This window comes from Hemibagrus wyckioides, unplaced genomic scaffold (genome assembly GCF_019097595.1).
Source record: "Hemibagrus wyckioides isolate EC202008001 unplaced genomic scaffold, SWU_Hwy_1.0 Contig18, whole genome shotgun sequence".
NCBI lineage: Eukaryota > Metazoa > Chordata > Actinopteri > Siluriformes > Bagridae > Hemibagrus > Hemibagrus wyckioides.
In genome coordinates this window covers 123,051-139,983 of record NW_026690778.1, presented here as the reverse complement: position 1 = coordinate 139,983, position 16,933 = coordinate 123,051, and the positions used below count along the sequence as shown (strand labels likewise).

The following is a 16,933-nucleotide window of genomic DNA, read 5'->3' as shown; positions in this document are numbered from 1 at the left end:
GGGACATTTGGGACACTTAGAACAATACCTAGCCAAGGTATACGTGACCTTGATGACCATATAAGGACATCCGGCTAGACGACAGTATCATCCAGCCATTTGGGGAATACTCAGTTCTTACACTAATTTACATTTAAAGTGAAACTCATTTAAATTACACACGGGAAACACTGTATAAAAGGTTATAGCAGGATTTGTCCTGCGTTCTTTTTGACTCCGATGAACCCAAAGTACCTTATGTATTTTGTCACTGCGACGCTGCAATAAAATTCTACGTTAAGATCTTCAATGCCCTCATCATTTTATTTTTCTTACACCACTTAGGGGTGTACTCACTTTTGTTGCCAGCAGTTTAGACATTAATGGCTGTGTGTTGAGTTATTTTGAGGGGACAGCAAATTTACACTGTTATACAGGCTGTACACTCACTACTTTACACTGTAGCAGAGTGGCATTACTTCAGTGTTGTCACATGACTCTAGAGCAGTGGAGACACGTTCTCTGGAGTGACGAATCGCGCTTCTCCATCTGGCAATCTGATGGACGAGTCTGGGTTTGGCGGTTGCCAGGAGAACGGTACTTGTCTGACTGCATTATGCCAAGTGTAAAGTTTGGTGGAGGGGGGATTATGGTGTGGGGTTGTTTTTCAGGAGCTGGGCTTGGCCCCTTAGTTCCAGTGAAAGGAACTCTGAATGCTTCAGCATACCAAGACATTTTGGACAATTCCATGCTCCCAACTTTGTGGGAACAGTTTGGAGCTGGCCCCTTCCTCTTCCAACATGACTGTGCACCAGTGCACAAAGCAAGGTCCATAAAGACATGGATGACAGAGTCTGGTGTGGATGAACTTGACTGGCCTGCACAGAGTCCTGACCTCAACCCGATAGAACACCTTTGGGATGAATTAGAGCAGAGACTGAGAGCCAGGCCTTCTCGTCCAACATCAGTGTGTGACCTCACAAATGCGCTTCTGGAAGAATGGTCAAAAATTCCCATGAACACACTCCTAAACCTTGTGGACAGCCTTCCCAGAAGAGCTGAAGCTGTTATAGCTGCAAAGGGTGGACCGACGTCATATTGAACCCTATGGATTAGGAATGGGATGTCACTTAAGTTCTAAGCACTATGCGAGTCAAGGTAGGTGAGCGAATACTTTTGGCAATATAGTGTATCTACTGGTTTCCTGTCAGGGTTGTGGACTGTTTTCTGGCCACTAGAGACCCCCACTGCCTTTTTGTTGGTTTCCAGTCTCTGTCATTATGTCTAATAGGTGTCACTTGTGCTTTGTTTAGGTTTGAGTATTTAAGTCACGTGCTTGATTCACAAGTAAGGGATGAATAATTATTTCAAATAATGGCTCTATAATTTATCGCTTGTTATAATACTACTTCAAAACAGATCAAATAAATAAATAAATAATACAATGCAGATATTATATTTCTCTGATCCACCAGTGTGTCTCCACATCCTTATTTGACAAGAAACAAGGCCATTATATATTTACACCACACTGTCTGGGAGCCAAAGTCAAAACATTGCATGCAAAGGACTGGCTTACATGGAAATCTGGTGACCAGTTAGAAGGGAAGATGCTTCCCTTCTTCATAATCTTCATGAATGTGTCCTTTGAGTGGTACAAATCATGGACTGGCTGCGTTCATATTCTATTCAGTTCAATTCAATTAATTTTTTTTTTGTATAGCACTTTTAACAATGAACATTGTCTCAAAGCAGATTTACAGAACATAAGAAACAAAAAACATAGTGTAAAAAGTCCTAGATGTTAGACAAAATCATCCCTAGGGAGTAAGCCTGTGGAGACATGTGGCAAGGAAAAACTCCCTTAGATGGTATGAGGAAGAAACCTTGGGAGGAACCAGACTCTAAAGGGAACCTATCTTCATTTGGGTGACACCGGAGAGTGTGATTATAAATTATTCTAAAGACAGAAGAGTGTGATATGAACAATGTCCTTTCTGCAGTTATGTACAGTCTACAGTGTGATGTAGAATGTTAGTGTGTATTAATTAGGAGGTTGTTGTCGTCCTCAAAGTCCACATAGGGCTGGCAGCATTGCTTTGATATACCCAAATCCTCACGAAGCAGAATCCAGCTGAGGTTCAGGATCCTCGCAGGGTTGGCCTCTGTCTACTGGAGCTGGCACAATCTCCAGATGCCTCGGGATGGGTAAAAAAAGGAACAGGTGGAAAGGAATTAGCATTCGTAATATTAGCAGAACTAGATGATAATGTGCATTTGATCAGATGTACTGGAGTACAAGGTTATTGGGTGTGTTATGTGTATGCCAGGCTAAAGAGATATGTCTTTAATCTACTTTTAAATTGGGAGAATGTGTCTGAGCCCCAAACACTGTCAGGAAGACTACTCCAAAATTTGGGAGCTGAATACGAAAATGCTCTACCTTCTTTTGTAGATTTTAATATTCTGGGAACTACCAGAAGTCCAGAGTTTTGTGATCTTGAAGAGCGTGGTGGATTGTAGCATGTCAGAAGACTGGTTAGATACGTGGGAGCTAAACCATTTAGAGCCTTGTATGTAAGTAGTGCTAGTTTGTAATCAATTCTAGACTTAACAGGTAGCCAGTGCAGGGATAATAATATTGGGGTTTTATGATCATATTTTCTTGATCTGGTAAGAACTCTGGCAGCTGCATTCTTCAAACTTGTTTATTGAAGATGCAGGACAACCACCTAGTAATGCATTACAATAGTCCAGTCTGGAGGTCATGAATGCATGAACTAGCTTTTCTGCATCAGATACAGATAAAATGTTCCTAAGCTTGACAATATTTCTAAGGTGGAAGGCTGTTTTAGTAATAGTGGAAATATGATTTCAAAGGACAAGTTGCTGTCTAATATTACGCCCAGGTCTCTCACTGCTGAGCTAGCCATAACAGTACATCCTTCTAAATGCAAGCTAAATTCTATGGAAGGTAAGGTGAGTTGTTTTATTATGGTTTGACATAATAGGCTTGCTTAGTCATATCCATGGTCTCTGCTATTTGTGTCCCTAAATTAGTGTTAGAGTGAATGAGTACAAAGGTCACTGTGAAGACAGAAGAGAGAAAGGAGAAATGTGAAAAGAACTCCGCACAAATCTCATGCTTACTCTCCCCATCTGGGAAGCATCCGATCTTGAATGGGAAAAAACATGTATTGTGGAGCTGCATCTGTAATATGTATATAAAATGGGACATTGATATATTGTAGAAAGTATTCAAAACCGTTCGTTTCCTTGTTTTTTTGATAGGTTACACCCTTATTCTGAAATTAAATAAATTCTCCAAAAAACACCATAACAAAAAGTATAGTTTTTCACATACTGTATGAGTGTAACTTATAAGTATATGTTTTGTAACTGTTTCACATTTCTCTTCATTCCTCCTCCCAGTCCCTGCTATGTACAAACATCCCACTGTGTTATTAGGGGTTACAACCGGCCAGATGATGAGCAGTGCCTTGTTTCCTCCAGAGGTATGAATATCAGTACCTATAAATGTCATCTACACCTCTATTAGTTCATTAGTAGCTGCTGAGAATATGCTGCTTGTAAGGTTGTGACTGAAATGTTGTGCGGTCTGTGTCTTATTATTTTGCATGTTTATATTTGCAGCCTGGCTAGCTAAGCATTTAACTCACTGGTTCGTGTGAGTTTTCCTTCACATCAGGACAATTGTATATAAAGAGTTCCCAGTATCTTAAACTCTAAGGGTGAATAAAGTGTTGTTGTTGTTGCTTGTAGATTGAACTAAATGTAAAAGAAGACATGATAGAAGACTGGTGATAAACCAAGCTAAACATGTGGTGTTAAAAATATAGCTTAGGTACATGTGATTTCCACTGATCTCACTGATTTTCTCTGATCTGCTGAGACACAGATCTGAGTATTTTCATCATCTTTGAAGGTCCCTGTGACTTAAATACACAAACCTAAACAAAGCACAGGGGACACCTATTAGACATAATGACAGAGACTGGAAACCAACAAAAAGGCAGTGGGGGTCTCTAGTGGCCAGAAAACAGTCCACAACCCTGACAGGAAACCAGTAGATATCAGTTTATATTCCTTTTTCATCATAAAATGGACATAATAAAGCGTCCAAAAGTCATAATGGACAAATCAATGTGTATAAATTACACCACAATATGGATTTTAATTAAAACGCTCAAGAGAAACATTATTACAGACTTTTGCATAACAGCTGGATAGACTTTTATTTGATAATTATGTGCAGTATTGACATTAAAATTTATACTTGATTTGGATTGGTCAGAAGGTGTTCAGCATGGCCCTGATAGCAGTTCAGGTTTCAAATCAAATCTCTCTTTTTTAAGAATGTCTTCTTTCTGATTATTGTTTCTCTAAAAACAGTTAAATCAAAGTATTTGGCAAACTCCAATCATTTAACCCTCCTGTTATCTAAGGGGTCAATTTGACCAGCTGTAAAAAGTACTCAAAAATGAGGTCTAATTGTATATAAATGAGATTTATAATACCAAATATTAAAAAAAAGTGCAAAATATATGTTAATGTGTTGGAAACAACCTTTATCTAAAGGTACTTCAGGAATTTGATCTAGATGGGATTTTTGTGGAAGATCCGAAAAGTTAGGAAATGAGTCTTTAACAAAGTTTTGGAACTGAAAATATCTAAAAACATGAATGGAAGGGGGAATTTTTGTGTCAGAAAAGCTAGGAAAAATATTATCAATGTAGATATCACTGACAACTGTACAAATAATTGCCGGACAATGGAATTACTGTTAGGAAAACGTGAGATGGCAGTAAGAGGACCACACAGTAGTGCAGCTGGTCAGGATGGTGAGACTGGGGAGCAAGAACCCTCTTCAACACTGACTCAATCTGGGACCCAATCACAGAGTCCAAAATGACTCTGAAACCAGAGATGTGTTGGTTTGAAGTCTTAAAGATATAAAAAAATTGGAACACACTGAAATAAATACAGAAATCTAGGCAAAATGTTCATCTTTACTGAGTTTAAACAACCAGCCAGAGAAATGGGGAGAGCTGACCAGCGAGCAAAATCATTCTGAGATTTTGTGAACTGTACCAGCTCTCCCAGTTGTTCAGTATGAATGGCAATTGCTAAGGGTTCAATTACCAATGCAAAAAGCAAAGGTGAAAGCTGGGGGCAGTACGGTGGCCTAGTGGTTAGCACTGTTACCTCACAACAAGAAGATCCTGGATTCACATCCTGGGTTTAAACAGGCAGGGGTCATTCTGTGTGGAGTTTGCATGTTCTCCCTGTGCTAGTGTGGGTTTACTCTGGTTTCCTCCCTACTCTTGGTATTACTTCTGTGTTTTCTTTTGTTTAGGGAGATGTTTGTGTCTTCTGTCTAGGAAGAAGCCTAATTGGTTCCCCCAGTCTACTTGGTGCCACGCCCTGCCTGGTCAGCTGACTCCATGCAACCTATAAGAAGACTCCTTCATCACTTCCTGCCTTCAGCCTTGTGCTCACTTGAAAGCCCTTTACCCCTTAACTGCTCAGCTGTGTAAATGTGAGTTGCTCTGGATAAGAGTATCTGATAAATCTTGTAAATGTAAATGCTACTGTTTGTTTGCAGTCAAATAAATCTGTAGATGCCCTAGTTAACACGATACTTATGTAGCAGTTCCAATCAGTACAATGAAGTACATCTTGCTTTCTGCTGGACAGGACCACACTCTAACCTCTGTCATGCGTGGCCTTAAAGGGTAATTAGTGTGAGGTTGGGGCTGTGGGATGGCCCAGTTGGCAGTAAGACTGTTTTGATGCTCCCTAGGAACGTGCACAGGTCCTGTTTGGACCTAAGAGGGCATTGATATATTCTGTATCTCGGCACGCTCTGTCTTGGACTGGCTGCGGCCCTTGGCTGAGGGTGTGTCACCATTTGTTCATGACCTCATCTTATTACCGTGATATTCTTTGTTTTGTCCTAGAAGTTCTTTCTGTTCTGTTTGGACAACATGTGCTGAACACAGACACTCAGTGACAGTCTTCTGTATCTTAGATAGGCCTTGTCGTAGTAAACTCGCAAAATTTCCAGTGAACACGTCAACCACCACGTCTGATTCTGCTGACGTCTTTTGTTTACCTATAGATAATAATGAAGATTATACCTTTCTTCTGTATAAATACTCCCTGTTCATCTCATTAAATTTCAAAGAGTTCTGCTATTTAATCACTGTCTCTGCGTAGTTCTTTAGCATCTCTTCCCTGAATTCAGCGCGACTCAGGAATTTTCTCAGAGTGAACACAAAAATTCTAACACTAGATTTCCATGTTCTCCATGTATTTTGTTAATCATGTTCTATTTGTCCCGTGTCTTGTGTTGGTTTCGTTTGATTCATGTTAATAAAGCAATGCTTTAATTGTTCAGCATGTGGGTCTGTTACACTGTGTGCAGGAGTTCGCGACTACCACAGAGATCTGGGTTTGGTCCCCGCTTCCAGTGAAGTCTCCCGATTATTACACACAAACTTAGTTAAATGAATGTGATTTCTATTTCTATGCTCTGTTGCAATCATATGCACAGGCTGTGAACACACTGTGCATTGTACACTGTCTGTGCATATGACATGACATTCATCCTGTGAATCACATTTATACCTGTGCACTGTTATACATGATCACACTGTAACACACACTGCACTGTTATACATGATCACACTGTAACACACACTGCACTGTTATACATGATCACACTGTAACACACTGCACTGTTATACATGATCACACTGTAACACACACTGCACTGTTATACATGATCACACTGTAACACACACTGCACTGTTATACATGATCACACTGTAACACACACTGCACTGTTATACATGATCACACTGTAACACACACTGCACTGTTATACATGATCACACTGTAACACACACTGCACTGTTATACATGATCACACTGTAATATACTGTGCCATGTCTACTGTGTATACTCTATAATAATGTATCATATGTCATTACCATACTGTTTATCCAAGTATATGTTTAGATTGCAATTTAGACTGTACAGGCTGATTACAGACTATATATAGAAGTATTTAAATTTGTACATTACATATTCTACTGCAATGTCTGGAGCTGTACTCAAGAATTTCACTCACTTCTACATGTGTGGATGGTGATGTGACAATAAAGTGATTTGAGTTGATCTGAGTTAAAACTACAGACAGCTGTTTACAGACACCAAACTCCTGAAATATCACCTGTGTGCTGTTTATTTTGTGGGCATGTACTCCAATAATACAGCATAAATATTTTAGTTTGTAGTGTTTCAATTAGAACTCCATCACCATATCATACAAAAATAATAATAAACATAATTTATTTAGAGTAAGCGCTCTGTGTGCTGCCATTGTCCAGTATAAAGTCCACTATGATTAACTCATGTTAATAATAAGAATATGAACAATAAAATAATTACAACACAGGACAGCTGTTCTAACTGTTAGATAAGCTTTATTTCAACTCCACTGATCAAAATGTTTGCTTACAGTTGCCTTTTAGTCCTACTGCCAACACGATTTTTCCATTTTCAGACAGTTCACATTTATCTATGACAAGAAGCAAGATATGCCACAAATGATCTAAAAGCACACCATCAGACTGAGCTTTGTCCAGCAACTTCCATGTACATTAGTGTCTTAAAAATCAATTTTAGACACAGCCGTATCTCAGAGCTTGAGATGCATTTCCTCAAAACACCTGGAATCAGTTATAAATGTTGCCTGCACAGACAAAACAAGGACATTTTAAGACACATTGAGGCCATTTCTGTCAAAAATGAACACACTTAAATTAATACACTAGCCTTCAAAATAAGGGATGTACAAAACAGAAAAGAAATATATAAAAGGTGGACACTTTATAGCCTTGCTAAGGCCATAATATATATAGTGGGGTCCAAATGCCATTTTTTTTTATTTAATACATTAATTTGTTTTACAGATTATATTATTTGACAACAACTTGAAGTCAAATCTTTGAAATTTATGCTTTCTGAGTTTCTAGCATTTAGCATGTTGCCTTTTTTGCTTTAAATGAGTGTGTGCATGTGAGCTGCATGGACACCACAAGTTTATGCAAAACCTTACAAGTCATTTTAGATCAAATGCATCAGTGTGTCACTTGAACACATGCTTCAGTAAAAAAGATCAGACATGAGGAAAATCTGACCTTTAAATAGACACCTAGAAAGAGTACAGCATCTTAAATTAACTATTGTTTACTTTCTATATTTTAAATAGGAAAAAGTGCAGTTGAAGAAAAATCCCAGATTATTCATGTGGTCACAGAATTTGTTGTTTTACCCGAGTTGGTTTCTTCAAGTCTTTTGTTTTGCGGTGATTGAATGAATCTGACATTTGACAAATTCAGACTTTCAGCATGTGAAATGTTAAAAAAAAACCTGTGAGGGTGGACTAATGTAAATTTTGTTTGTCCAAAATTAAGAGATGACTAGAGCACAAGCCTCCATTCAAGAATATTGAGGATTAATATTATTATAATTATTATATATATTATAAAATTGTCGTCTAGATACTTGTCATGAAAACCAGTCGGGAGTTTGTGAGAATGATGTCTAATGTCACGCGCTTTGATGCCTTTTTGTAACATTGCTAATGAATAAATGGCATATTTTATACGCCAATCGCGTTAGCAGCTAATCGCTAATGCTAATCGCTAGCTTGATCTGTGCCATTACTAAGCCTGTGATTGGTACAAATAATTGATAAGTGGTATTGGAAAAATAATTGGTTGTGAATTAAAATGAATTAACCACAACTTATTGGAAGCCGTACGAGATATTGGGCTACTTTTCTTGCCGAAAGCCCGGTGAGTGTATAGCATGTTCACCTTTAGCTCGTAGCTGTGGCTAATATGCTAACAAGAAATGACACCACACTTGATATTGTTGTCTAGATACTTGTCATGAAAACCAGTCGGGAGTTTGTGAGAATGATGTCTAATGTCACGCGCTTTGGTGCCTTTTTGTAACATTGCTAATGAATAAATGACATATTCTATGCGCCAGTCGCGTTAGCTCTAGCAGCTAATGCTAATCGCTAATGCCAATCGCTAGCTTGGTCCTGCTGACCGAAACTTTCTGTTGGTGTTGACTTGTTAGTTCAATTATTATCTTGATGTGTGGTTTGCGGGCATTCCAGTTTCGGGGTGCAGCTAAATATATATATTTTTCTTTTTTTATTTTTGGGTACTGATGGACGGACAAGCAGAGAGTCGAGCTGCTTCTTCTTCTTCTTGTTTAATGGTGAATAACTCCTTAGGATCATTATCGCCACCTACTGTACTGGATGTGAAGTAAGTTGACATAGGTGATGAGTCTGAAATTTGAGAAGGGGATATTTTGGTGGATGTTCCGTTTTCCTTCCAATCTATGGCGCACTCAGTTCACATGCTCATGCTAGCGCTGCGTGTTTAGCTCCTCTAACACTCACAATTAGCTCTTCATGCCCCAGATTAGGTAGAATACTCCCATCCACACATATTATCATCTAGATCCTAAACCTGAGTCATAAATATATACTGTATTTAATCAGTGCTCTGTATACCTGTTCACGTTGTCTTTCCCCACTTCACTCTCATGGTGGAAGTGAGACTCAGATGGTGTCTTCATGCTTCTGATTCACTGAAGACTCCTGGTTTATGTCATCTGTAGTGGGCAGGGCAGGGGTCCTTGATCTCCACGATTGAGAACCCTGTGCTAAAATCAGGATGTGAACAAAACATTTCCTCTAAGGTACATAGTCTCAAGGTCAGCTTGCAAACCTAAAAGCCATACAGATGGCAGTGAAGGTAGTCACAGTAAGCTCCCTGTTTTACAGTTGTTCATGTTAAACAGCATTTTCTCAGGTTCTCCCAATGCATGTCGCACTACTCTGTGGTTGTTGTTTTGTTAAATCTGGTATTTACTTTATTTCATGTTGTGTAAATTCAGGACCAAGTGCATTTTGGAAGAACTGACTGTTCATGAGTGTGTGCATATAATAAAAAATCTCCTTCCTTTTATTCTTGTGCTGGGTGAAGTTGCATTTCAAAATGCATAATTACACAATTCATATTTTACCTGTAATGCATAGGAAATGCCTAGTTCCTGACCAGAAAATGGGAGTAAATGTAACTTTCAAATGTGACTAGTACATTTAGAAAAACAAAGTAGGGTCCACTCAAAGTTAAGTAATATGGAAGCTTTAAAAAAAAATAGGTTTAAGTTTCAATAAAAATACACTTTTAAAACTCTCAAAGTTAAGTAGAGCAAACCCAAAACAATGACTAAGGAAATGCAGAAATTAAGAGCAAGAAGTATTTCTTACATATAGAAAATTAAGTAATAAATACAAAGACTAGTCTTACTTGAACTACATAATTATTTTTATTAGGTAGATCAGGCTGAATATTTTTATCAGAGCAGACTGGTTAAAAAATAATTTAAAAAATAATAGTAATAATAATATAGTCACCTTTAGAAAATGTGGATTCAAACACATTTCTTATTCTTCTTTAAGCAGAAGCGTTCCTTCCGCCCATGGCTACAGGGGTGGCGGTTGACCACGGGGCCTTAAGCCGAGACCATTCAAGGTCAGTGACCTGCCGCGAGCCAAGGCCGAGCTCCCTCCTTCCTTGGGAATGGTTAGATGTCTCCTGTAGAGCTGGTGAAGTGGAAGGCGTGTTAGTCGCACGGCAGACCATTTGTAGTGCCCGTGCCAGGCTTCCTCCTTGTCTGGCCGAATGACTCGGTCGTCATCTTACCACTCACGTGTAACCCCACCGGCGCCCTCAGGTAGCGTGGGATTTGAGTGGTGTAAGGCTCCCATGCCTTCTGTCTATGCCCTTAAGGAAAAAGCTCTACCGCTTTCTAAAGAAGTTTGCCTCGCCGGTCTGGACGTGGTGCGCAGTCGTGCCGACAAAAACCTGATCACTCACACGTACGGGAGAGCCCTGGCAGAGGTGCTGAAATAGCTCAGTTGGGAGAGCGTTAGACTGAAGATCTAAAGGTCCCTGGTTTAATCCCGGGTTTCGGCAGCTGGAGGTAGTGTAGTCCACCAGCACAGTTCTGCAGCTTATGCCTCAGACTTGAAAACAGCAAAACGTGGAATCAGTGCAGGATAAAGGTCTGAAAGGCCTCCTGGTCCGAGACGAGAGCAAAAAAACTAGGATGCTACAGAACTCTTAGGTTCTCGTTGAATGCTTAGCCTGCACCCTTCAGTTTACATGACCGCATGCCTCAGTACCTGCCTACAAATCATTGGCAAGGTAGCCTCCTAGCCCTCACGCCATTAGAAAACCCCTGCTTTTGACAAGGCTCCTTGGAAGCGGTGCCCCCTGACGAGGTGGCTGAGAGGTTAAGGCGATGGACTGCTAATCCATTGTGCTCTGCACGCGTGGGTTAGAGTCCCACCCTCGTCGTGCATGTGCTTCCTCTTTACCGCTATGCGCCACACAGCGGCAACTGAATGCTCCCCCAGACAGTCGTGCAGCGTGAAAACAACAGTGATCCGACTACTTTGAAAATCGTGCAGTGTGAACTCGGCATAAGTGTTCCACAACCTTGGGCTGCATTCTCATGCTGGTTGGACACACATGCTGTAAGTTCATATGAACAAGCCACTTCAACAGGAGGTGGAGGATATGGACAGCCAATCCACATTTCAACTCTTCGGAGGTGTGGGTTCAAATCCCACCGCTGCCAGGGGGGCCTTTTGTTCTTAATATTCTCCTAGTGCATGTTCCCGCTCAGTGCTTAATTAGTAAATGAATAATTTCCGGAACAAAACCAGCAGTCTCTCGCCGCTATGACAAAACGGTGGTAGCGCAATTATAAAGATTATAAAGATTCGTTGCTGAATGGTCTCATGTATTATCCTGTTCCATATCCATGCCAATCATGAATTTAAAAAAATAAATTCTCTCTCTCTCTCTCTCTCTCTCTCTCTCTCTCTCTCTCTCTATATATATATATATATATATATATATATATATATATATATATAATGAGTAAAACCATCATGGCTTCTCTATTGTTAGCAAAACATCTTGAGGCACCTCATCCTCTGCAACACCGCAACCATTTAAGGCCAGTTGTGGTAAAGAGAACTTTAAATATCTCTTATGAATTTAATATTAATTTCAAATTTCCTAAATGTTGATATTTTGCTTTATGATTTGTTTCATTGTAGACAATCAGCAAGTGTGAAAAAAAGCTTTAGCAAAGGTTAGGGTGACAAATTTCAGGGAAAAATTCTACAGAAACCCAGAACTGCTGGAGGAGTACAGAAGAGGGAGGTTAGGAGAGAGAGAGAGAGAGAGGTTAGGTTTGGAGATGTTACAGCAGGTATAATTAGCAATAAACACCCTACAGTGTTAGGAAATGTACATGAGAGTATACACACACACACACACACATCCCTTTAGCCACTACTATAACAGGACTTTGGTGCTGGACTGAGTGGACTGTTCATACTGGGGGAAATTCCCGCCACACTAAGGCATGGAGGTCGTGTGATTCTTAAAGTGACAGCAGCCTAATAAATTTGCTGCACAATTTTGTTATAATTTAGTAATTTAATTACATAATAAATAAACAGTTATTTGTTCTTCTGTTAGTAATTTGTTTGTTTTTTTATTTTCTTTTTTACTTTACTTTTCAATTCATTTCAAAGACTAAAATTAAGCTCTACCCCACAACTTCAGGCCCAGTATAGAACACACACACACACACACACTCTCACACACACACACACACACACACACACACACACAGAGTAAGCATCAATTCTATACTATATGATGATGTATACATAAAATGTTTTTCCCCATGTTATGAGACTAATTTAATGTAATGCTTTCTTTCCGCTTCCAGGAATCAAAAACGAAAACAAACTGGAAAAATAAAGAAAACTGAAGAGCTGACTAAGAAGCAACATGAAAAGAAAAAAAGACAGTGGTCAGTTATTTTTTAGTGCCATGGTAAAATGCTTCATGTTTTTTAGGTAAACGTTGAAATGTTGTCCTGTTTATTCCTGTTTTAATGTTTTTCTTATACAAGGTATAAGAAAAAGTATACAAGGCTCAGTATAAATCTCAGACTAGTATACTTATTATCATTACCCAAATAATTAACCTCATTACTGAAACCTATATATCATTACTGAAACTCATGATTATTAGATGTTAATTTAATTAATAGAGATATAGTACTTTGATTTTAAATGCATGTGCAGAATCTTAAAATGATGTTCTCTCAGGTTTGTCACGTCATTCTGAAAAAATGTCAGGTTTCTTCAAAATATAAAGAAAAAATGTTTGTAAATTGTGGACGGTGTTGCGGTAATGAGAGAAATCAGTCAAAATTTTAAAAACTGTTAAATTAAAAATAAATATTATTTCAGAACTTGAAGTAACTGTGCATGACTATTAATAATCCATTTTTAAAACTGTGAAAATGTATTTGCTTTTCTATCAGTGTTAATGTTTTCACAGTGTTGCAGTAATGAGATTTTTTAGGACTTTTGGAAATTATGTTCAAAAAGGTGTTAAATGGTAAGTAAAAGTTTTTAAATTAATGTTCACAAACACTGCAGACTTTGTTGCTAATGTTAATTTAAGCATTTTTAAAATTTTCATGTTTGAAATTTTTAAAACCAAGATTTCGTGAGAATCACCCAGATATGTGTGTAAATGTTTGTAGAGGAAGTGCTGGAGTATGCTGTAAAAACATCGATTTTAAAGTACTATCCGCTGTCGTCTGCACTCTGCATGCTAATCTTTGTTTTAAAATTGTTCTTCTGATGTCTGAAGGTCCAGAGAGTGCTGAGGGTAAACCCATGGGCTTGGAATCGAAGTACAAGTGGGTTTTTAGAACAGAATGCACTCTTTATATGAGGTGTCTGCTAAGACCTATATTTTGTAAAGGTGTATGATGTATTCTGTGTGTGTGTGTGTGTGTGTGTGTGTATGATGTATTCTGTGTGTGTGTGTGTGTGCATGATGTATTCTGTGTGTGTGTGTGTGTGTGTGTATGATGTATTCTGTGTGTGTGTGTGTGTGCATGATGTATTCTCTGTGTGTGTGTGTGTGTCTGTGTGTGTGTGCTTGATGTATTCTGTGTGTGTGTGTTTTAGGCACCTGTTGGAGCTGTTAAGGAGGACAGCGGTTCACGGTGAGAGTAACTCTTTGCATATCATTGGTCCATGTGGATCTGTTAAAACCATGGTACGAAGATGTCTGTGTGCTACTTCTGTTAGGTTAGGATACACACATGTACTTTACACTAAGCTGTTGTGTGTGTGTGTGTGTGTGTGTGTGTGTGTGTAGCTTCTACGTTGTGCTCTGAGAGAGCTGCTGGACTTGCAGGAGGTGAAGATGAATGTCCTGCAGGTTCACCTGAGCAGTGAGTGTTGTGTAAAAGAGCGTGTGTTTAAAAGAGGCTGCTGGTTTAAGTCACGGCTCCGTTCATGGCCGCGTGTCTCGTGCAGGTCTGCTGCAGATGGACGACCGGATCGCTCTGAGAGAGATCACACGCCAGCTTCAACTGGAGAACGTCGTAGGAGACAAAGTGTTGGTGAGTGTGTTCCAGTATTCCTGGAATTCTCGAGTCGTGTATACAGCTGGGACGTTACAGGAGCGGCAACATCACATGATTCAAAAGAAGTGAATGTGAGAGAAACTTGGTAACTGAAACTGATAACCCAGTCTGTCTGTCTGTCAGCCTGCCTGCCTACCTACCTGTCTGTCTGTCTTCTTGCCTGCCTGTCTGTCTGTGCACCTGTCTGTCTGTCTGTCTGTCTGTCTTTCTGTCTGCCTACCTACCTACCTACCTGTCTGTCTTCCTGTCTGCCTGTCTGTGCACCTGCCTGTCTGTCTTTCTGTCTGTCTTCCTGCCTGCCTTCCTGTCTGTCTGCCTGCCTGTCTTCCTGTCTGTCTGCCTACCTGTCTGTCTTTCTGTCTGTCTGCCCACCTGTCTGTCTATCTTCCTGCCTGTCTGTCTGTCTGCCATTACCTGTTTGCCTGTCTTCCTGCCTGTCTTCCTTCCTTTCTTTCTTCCTGCCTGTCTGCCTTCTTGCCTGTCTGTCTTCCTGCCTGCCTACCTGCCTGTCTGTCTTCTTCCCTGCCTGCCTGTCTGTGCAGCTGTCTGTCTGCCTGCCTACCTACCTACCTGTTTGTCTGTCTTCTTGCCTGCCTGCCTGTCTGTGCACCTGTCTGTCTGCCTGCCTGCCTGCCTACCTGTCTGTCTGTCTGTCTGTCTTCCTTCTTGGCTGTCTTCCTTTCTGTCTGTCTTCCTGCCTGCCTACCTGTTTGTCTGTCTGTCTTCCTGTCTGTGCACCTGCCTGTCTAACTGTTTTTCTGTCTGTCTTCCTGCCTGCCTGCCTGTCTGTCTGCCCACCTGTCTGTCTATCTTCCCTCCTGTCTGCCTTCTTGCCTGCCTGTCTTCCTGTTTGCCTACCTGTCTGTCTGTCTTCCTTCCTGCCTGCCTGTCGGCCTACCTGTCTGCCTGTCTGTCTGACTACCTGGCTGTCTGTATGCCTACCTATCTGTCTGTTTCTCTGTTTGTCTGCCTGCCTACCTCTCTGCCTACCTGCCTGCCCACATGCCTGCCTATCTGACTGCCCGTCTATCTGCCTGTCTACCTGTCTGTCTTCCTCCCTGTCTGTCTGTCTGCAGGTGATAAAAGCAGCAGTCAGCCAGTGTTCTTCATCCTGGAAGAGTTTGGTCTGTTTGCTCATCATAAGAACCAGACGCTGCTGTACAACCTGCTGGATGTTTCTCAGTCTGCTCAGGCTCCTGTAGCTGTGGTGGGACTCACCTGCAGACTAGTATGTACACACACACACACACACACACACACACACACACACACACACACACTTAATATACCTGTCACCAAAAAACGCCGCATGTTTATAAAATCTCTGTATTTTTTTCCTGTTTGTTTATTCCAGGACGTTCTTGAGCTCTTGGAAAAGTGTGTGAAGTCTCGTTTTTCCCACAGACAGATTCACCTGTTGAGTTCTCTGACTTTCCGTCAGTATCGAGACGCCTTTCGGTCCGAGCTCACGCTGCAGGATGACTTCCCCGACAGCAAGTTCTCTCAGGAGTGGAACCTCTGCGTCTCGGTACGACACACCGCATCACGAACCTGAACTGAAGTGTTACACTGCTCACATGTGAACATACACACTGCTGGAGGAAGCTCACGTGTTTTCCTCGATTGTACATAGCACGTGTTCTCTCTCCTCGTCTTCCTCACCACTGATGATGATGATGATGATGAGGGAGTAATTATAATGATCCAATTCTAACCATGACAACCATGATTTGACCAAGCATGACCAATTAGAGTAAAATAAAAATATCTAATGGCTTAATATATATATATATATATATATATATATATATATATATATATATATATATATATATATATATATATATATATACAGGTGCAAAGTTGATTTATTTCAGTAATTCAATTCAACAAGTGAAACTGCTGTATTATATAGAGCCATTACACACAGACTGATATATCTCAAGTGTTTATTTCTTTTAATTTGGACGATTATGGCTTACAGCTAATGAAAACCCAAACTTCAGTATCTCATAAAATTTAAATATTGTGAAAAAGTTCAATATTGGAGACTCATGGTGTCGCACTCTAATCAGCTAATTAACTTAAAATACCTGCAAAGGTTTCCTGAGCCTTTAAATGTCTCTCAGTCTGGTCCAGTAGGCTACACAGTCATGGGGAAGACTGCTGACTTGACAGACATCCAGAAGACGGTCATTGAGACCCTGCACATGGAGGGTAAGACACAAAAGGTCATTGCTGAAGAAGCTGGATGTTCACAGAGTGCTGTGTCCAAGCACGTTAATGAAATTTTAAT

The 16,933-nt window shown here is 40.1% G+C and overlaps 1 protein-coding gene and 2 non-coding genes across 3 annotated transcripts; all 3 read left to right on the top strand.

The window, feature by feature from the left end:
- Nucleotides 1-11,002: 11,002 nt before the first annotated feature.
- Nucleotides 11,003-11,075, top strand: trnaf-gaa (transfer RNA phenylalanine (anticodon GAA)). The gene has a single exon. It is a non-coding gene; the product is annotated as a tRNA-Phe (tRNA).
- A 302-nt stretch (nucleotides 11,076-11,377) lies between these two features.
- On the top strand, nucleotides 11,378-11,459 carry trnas-gcu (transfer RNA serine (anticodon GCU)). Its single transcript has one exon. It is a non-coding gene; the product is annotated as a tRNA-Ser (tRNA).
- A 2,205-nt stretch (nucleotides 11,460-13,664) lies between these two features.
- LOC131349955 (origin recognition complex subunit 4-like) lies at nucleotides 13,665-16,371 on the top strand. The gene is made up of 6 exons (XM_058385367.1): nucleotides 13,665-13,899; nucleotides 14,174-14,264; nucleotides 14,367-14,442; nucleotides 14,528-14,631; nucleotides 15,683-15,865; nucleotides 15,992-16,371. Exons 1-6 carry the CDS (start codon nucleotides 13,721-13,723, stop codon nucleotides 16,190-16,192), a joined length of 834 nt encoding a protein of 277 aa, XP_058241350.1. The 5' UTR covers nucleotides 13,665-13,720; the 3' UTR covers nucleotides 16,193-16,371.
- The last annotated feature ends 562 nt before the right edge of the window (nucleotides 16,372-16,933 follow it).